Here is a 5,727-nt window from a genome sequence, read left to right as displayed (position 1 = left end):
CATAAAATTGATAATATAAATTCACGGTTGTGTCGTGAATCTTTTCACTTTTCAGACCTATCTTGTTTACTGAACATAGACATTGGAGATGGTTCAATGAACCAGGCATTTCTTTGAGTCTGGGTCAAGTAATCCAATCCGTAACCCAGTACTAACAAAAAACTAAAAAAAGTTTAAGCTAGAAATTAATTAATAGAGAGATTTGTTATTTTATTTTTGAATATTATAATTATTAACAGGTTAATTTTTTTAATTTTAATAAATTTATTTAAAATTTTATTTTTTTATTTTTTATAATGAAATAGTATTTTTATTTAATTTTATTTATTTTTACAGCTAAAAATATAGAAGAAGAGGAAATTATCTATTTTTTTGTTCTTTGCTTTTTTTTATTTTTTTAAAGAAAAAAAGAAATGATTATTTTATTAATAAAAATAAAAAATAAAAAAAATATTTTAATAAATTTTAAAAAATATATAGACGGATTTATTAATAATTATAAATTTATCTAATTAATAAAATATCAAGCAGCAAGAGCGACTCTGGAGGACGGCCTTCTACTTCGTGGGGCGATGGAAACAAAGGTAGAGCCGAAGCGGAATCCTCCTAGTTTTACTCTCCTATTTTCTTTCAATCTGTCATCTCTCTAAAACCCCAGTCCCATGGAAATTTGAAATCTCCCAAACGGCTCCATTTCCATCTCTCTTCATCTTATAATGCCAGGGTTTGAAGTTTGTTCCAGAAATTCACTATGGAATGACCGATCCCAATGTCCAATTTTGGTCGATTTAAGTTCGAATTCTAGTTCATTCACTTGTGGTGGCATATTTCTCGAGCCCACCATTTCTTCTTCTTTTGTTAATCTCATTTCTTCTAGGAATAGTTCAGTTAGTGTTTCGAGTTTGATTTCTTGTTCTAAACACACTGTTTTAAGGGGATTTAGGAGAGATAGGAGTAGTCGAGTCGCCCTTAGTGGTCTCTTTTTATCCGTGAGCTTGAGAAACAATGGACTTCCGCTTGTGCACGAACCGAAGGTCTGTTTGGTGCAAGACGGAGATGAAAAGAGCGTTATTGAGGAGGAGAAGGTGCTCGATGGAGGTAATGTTGTTTTGGAGGGAAGAAGGAAACCGAATGTTAGGGTACGAGGACGTGATGCTATGAACACTACCAAGCATTTGTGGGCCGGAGCTATTGCAGCTATGGTTTCAAGGTATGCGCTATTTTTTGTTCTTGTTTTTCTAATTGGTTTTGAGTTTTATCTGTTTTTGCTCTTGCAGCTCCCCCCTTCTCTTTCTTCTTCTTTCCTTCCTCTTATTTTGCATGTTCTCATGAACTAATTGAGCATCTTGTTATAATTTTCACGTTAATTGTAGTTCAAGGAATCAAGGGTGATTGTTTTTTCGAGTGCAAAGAGCTTGGATTTGTACATGATTAATTCAAATTTATGACCCTTACTCAATGAGAATGAAACTGCAGCAATTAAGGCTAAAGGGCTTTTTTTTTCTTCCTAGCATGTCTAGTTCTCCTTGGAAATTGCATGGAAATGGAAATGGATGTCTAGATCTCAAGATACCTATTCCAATTTTGTTTTAGAAATAACCAAAAATATTATACTTCATAATCTTAGTTTCAATTTTATTCGAATACAAAAATATCATAAAAAAGTTTGGATCATTTATGGACAAGAAAAAGAAAATTGGAATCTATCTCTTGCATTTCATACTAGTTTCGATGGTAAATCAAACATGGGCTTCAATGTTTTCACTTCCAACATTATTCTAATTAAGAAACTTTTTTTAAAATATATTCTACTTCAGCATTTGATATGACAGTGATAACTGAATGCTGTTTTTGATTACCATGGTGTAATGTTCTATAGGATGTTGATTTATTTATTGTTCTAAATTGCTTCATATTTGTCTAAGCAAAAGCTGTTGTACCAGGACTTTTGTTGCTCCACTGGAGAGATTAAAGCTGGAATACATGGTTCGTGGTGAGCAAAAACACATCTTTGACCTCGTTAAGACAATTGCAACTACGCAAGGCTTGAAAGGCTTTTGGAAGGGGAACCTTGTCAACATACTCCGTACTGCTCCATTTAAAGCAGTCAATTTTTGTGCATATGATACATATAGGAAACAATTGCTCAGATTATCTGGGAATGAAGAAACAACAAATTTTGAGAGGTTCATTGCTGGTGCTGCAGCCGGCATTACTGCTACCGTACTCTGTATACCACTTGACACTGTATGTGTAAACTTGAGATTTTGTTCCCTTTGTAGTCCTCTTTGCTTTTTGTCATGCTCTTACGTGTACAAGTAGTATGACAATGCACTCTTGTATGCTGCAATTTGATCTGCTGATCCAACTTGATTCTACGTGATTGTTTACATTTTACTGCTGTTATTATAGAATTTGGATGGATCTAGGCCTGAGTTCTTGATGATTACTTGCGTCCGTTTGTCAAAACTAGTTCTGAATAATTCAGAGTGCCAGGCTGTGGCAGAGATAATAATCTTACTTTTACCTGTTTTCCTTATAAATTCAAGCCATGAAGTACGTTTGTACAGAAACTATGGTTGGAAAATGGCAAAATGCCCTAAGCACAAAGATGTGTTCGCTACTGAAACAGCTCATAGTGAATTGAGAAGTTGGTCTTTTCTTTTTCCCTTTTTCTTTTCTTTATTGACTTGCTTGTTTACAATGTTTTGGTATCCTAAATTCATTTTCTTGTAATATTGTGGCATATTAAGAGATCTATGTTAGCCACTTGACCGTTTATGAAGGACAATGTAACTCAACGCTGAGTATTGTATTGAATTACATAGAATGGTATACACTAGATTACTAGCATTGAAATTAGGCTTCTTCTAGTAATTTTTCAGTTATCTTTGTAGGCACGAAATAAGTTTTATGTTTGCTGCGGACTATCTAAATCTATGCTTTGAATGTGAACGGGTTAACCCAGGACTGTGAGTTATCTGTTTGAAAATTGGTACAATAGATGATGAAAACAATTATTTAGTTGTAAAAAGAACCTTTCCTGCTATTTTTATGAATTGGGAAAAGAGAGAAACTAATTCAATATTTTCTATCAGGATCTTTTATTTGGAAGTATTTGGAGTAATTTGGTTCAGTATTAGCAACATACAACAATTTTGGCCCTAAAGAATAGTATAGTAGCAAAGGAGTCAGGTAGCCATCCCTAATTAAATTGGAACTGGGGCTTGGTTGAGATACGCAGATTAGTAGAAGTTTGGACTATTGAAGGTTCATTTGGGTCATAAAGCGGTTCATGCTTGTTGTGCTCTTTGTTTGAAGCATTTATGTCCCAAGATCATCACTGAATTCTAAATCACACTTCAATTGATGTATCTTGCAGATCCGGACCAAAATTGTTGCACCTGGTGGAGAAGCTTTGGGTGGTGTGATTGGTGCTTTTCACCACATGATCCGGACTGAAGGTTTCTTTTCCCTTTACAAGGGCTTAGTGCCTTCAATCATAAGCATGGCACCTTCAGGGGCAGTTTTCTATGGTGTTTATGACATATTGAAGTCTGCTTATCTGCATTCACCTGAAGGCAGGAAAAGAATAGAGAACATGAACCAACATGGGCAGGAATTGAATGCTTTGGACCAGCTAGAGTTGGGACCAGTCAGAACATTATTGTATGGGGCAGTTGCTGGCGCTTGTGCAGAAGCAGCTACATACCCATTTGAAGTTGTGAGGAGACAACTTCAACTGCAAGTTCGGTCCACTAAGATGAGTGCATTAGCGACCAGTGTGAAGATTGTTGAGCAAGGTGGAATTCCAGCTCTATATTCAGGACTCATACCGAGCTTACTGCAGGTATGTACGTAGAAGTTTCTATGTAGTGGACTTGCTTTTGATGAGTTTGTTATATGGGAGCTCTGACTTGCAAAACCTTAACATTATTTGACGTTGAAAATCTAAATGGTCATGGGAGGGTAAGTTAACGTAGTTAAGGAGTGGGAATTTGGGTAGAGATTGAAGGTTTGAGCTTTACTGCTACACCCAATCATGTTCACTTTTATAGCTGCTGAGTTGGAATATTCTGCATTTTTAATCATATCTACTGTTATTGTTGGAACTTGAAGCTCCAGAACCAACTTACAGGAAGTAAATTTCATATTTTCTGGAGCTTGTTATGCTCGTCTTTCAAGAAATATTGTTTCTGTTACTTGTGATGGTTACAAGGTTTTGCTAATTACTAAGCTCCTTCAGAATTTAGGTTTGTCAGTTCAGCTTGCTTTTTCTAATAGGTTGATGTTTTGCATTTTCAGGTACTTCCCTCAGCAGCAATAAGTTACTTCGTCTATGAGTTTATGAAGATTGTTCTCAAAGTAGAATAAATGAGTAGAAAAATAACTGGTAGGAGGCTGTACAGTGACTCAAAGATGAGCACTGGATACAAATCAAAATGGTAAGATTTATCAGTTACACTTGACTAGTTACCATTGAATTTCTCAACATATTGTTTTTCTTCAAATGAAGAAATAAAGAACCTTTTCACACCTAGAATCTCCTTTGCTTGATTAAATATTTTCTATCTATTTCCTGTGGCTACTGTCCCGGCTTCACCTTTCTACTCAAATACCCTGATTCCGACGATATAAGATTTAAGTTCAAGTTTGAAAATCGCTGCTAGCAACATCGTCGGACTGCATCTCATCAAGAAGTATAATGTGTTAAATTTTCTACGCAAAATTTTGCAAAGTTTTTTTATCCCTCAATTTTAATTTTATTCTATTTACTTGTTCAATTTTTAAATGGTGAAACAACTTAATCCTACAATTAGCATGTGACATTCTTTCATAGATTAAATTATTTAAAATTTAAAAGTGTAAATGTAATAAAAATAAAATTTAGACTTTTTATAAAAAGATGTCGAGTCAAATTATGAATTTGATTCTCTAAAAGGACATCTCATCTACCTTTTCCATATCATATTTGGCTCATCTTACGGCAACGAGGGAAATGAACCAAAAAGAGGTGAAAGAATGAAGAATGTGATTTAAGGGTTAATTGCATCCATCATCTTTCAACTTTGAGATTTGTTTCACTTTCTTTCTTTAACTTACAAAAGCTTCCTTTAAAATCCTAAACTCCATTTTGTTACAGGAATTCGTATGACCTGCAATAACAGGTTTACATATTAATTGCCAGAAAATACAATTTTGCCTCCTCTCTTTCCTTTCTCCCTTCTCTGTCTCCTTTCTGCTAGTTCAAGCCGCTTGATAAAAAACTCTCCGCTGGCAGCATCTTCAACCAACCAGGTGAAGTGTCCTCTGGCCACGCTGTGGCTGCTCCGACGGCAGAGGTTGTTTTGTGTAGTCTGGCCATAAGAATACGTTTGTAGATTAAAAAATTAAATTAATAAATAGGAAATATAAGTAGATTAAAAATCTATTCATAAATTTAATAATTAAAATTTTATGAGAATAAAATAATTTTATTGATAAATAATTATTAATTGATTTTATCATAAAAATTGTGAAACAAGAGGAAAATAAATATGGAGGAAGAGAAGGGAAAAGGCCAAAACTGTAGACTGGTTAATTTATGTCAAGGGGGTTGCAAGAAAATAAGTTTTTAAGAATGAATGAGAAAAGGTTTTTTCATGCAACAAACTGAAGTTTTGGATTTTGAGTGGTGATTTACACATTCTATCATATATGTTAGCTACTGTTATTGATATACACCAT

General features: G+C 34.3%; 1 protein-coding gene across 1 annotated transcript; it reads left to right on the top strand.

Annotated features, from left to right (window-relative positions):
• The first annotated feature begins 523 nt into the window (after positions 1 to 523).
• On the top strand, positions 524 to 4,536 carry LOC110605773 (probable mitochondrial adenine nucleotide transporter BTL3). The gene is made up of 4 exons (XM_021744405.2): positions 524 to 1,210; positions 1,944 to 2,247; positions 3,383 to 3,850; positions 4,306 to 4,536. Exons 1-4 carry the CDS (start codon positions 717 to 719, stop codon positions 4,372 to 4,374), a joined length of 1,335 nt encoding a protein of 444 aa, XP_021600097.1. The 5' UTR covers positions 524 to 716; the 3' UTR covers positions 4,375 to 4,536.
• Positions 4,537 to 5,727: the final 1,191 nt, after the last annotated feature.

This window comes from Manihot esculenta, chromosome 18 (assembly GCF_001659605.2).
Source record: "Manihot esculenta cultivar AM560-2 chromosome 18, M.esculenta_v8, whole genome shotgun sequence".
Lineage (NCBI taxonomy): Eukaryota > Viridiplantae > Streptophyta > Magnoliopsida > Malpighiales > Euphorbiaceae > Manihot > Manihot esculenta.
This window is presented reverse-complemented; position numbering and strand designations above follow the sequence as displayed.

Bases quoted from the DNA above. Each gene is read 5' to 3' on its own strand.
- LOC110605773 (XM_021744405.2), top strand. From the start codon at position 717: ATGCCAGGGTTTGAAGTTTGTTCCAGAAATTCACTATGGAATGACCGA. The intron at 1,211-1,943 runs GTATGCGCTATT...CTGTTGTACCAG, and splicing joins ATTGCAGCTATGGTTTCAAG to GACTTTTGTTGCTCCACTGG. The intron at 3,851-4,305 runs GTATGTACGTAG...TTGCATTTTCAG, and splicing joins TCATACCGAGCTTACTGCAG to GTACTTCCCTCAGCAGCAAT.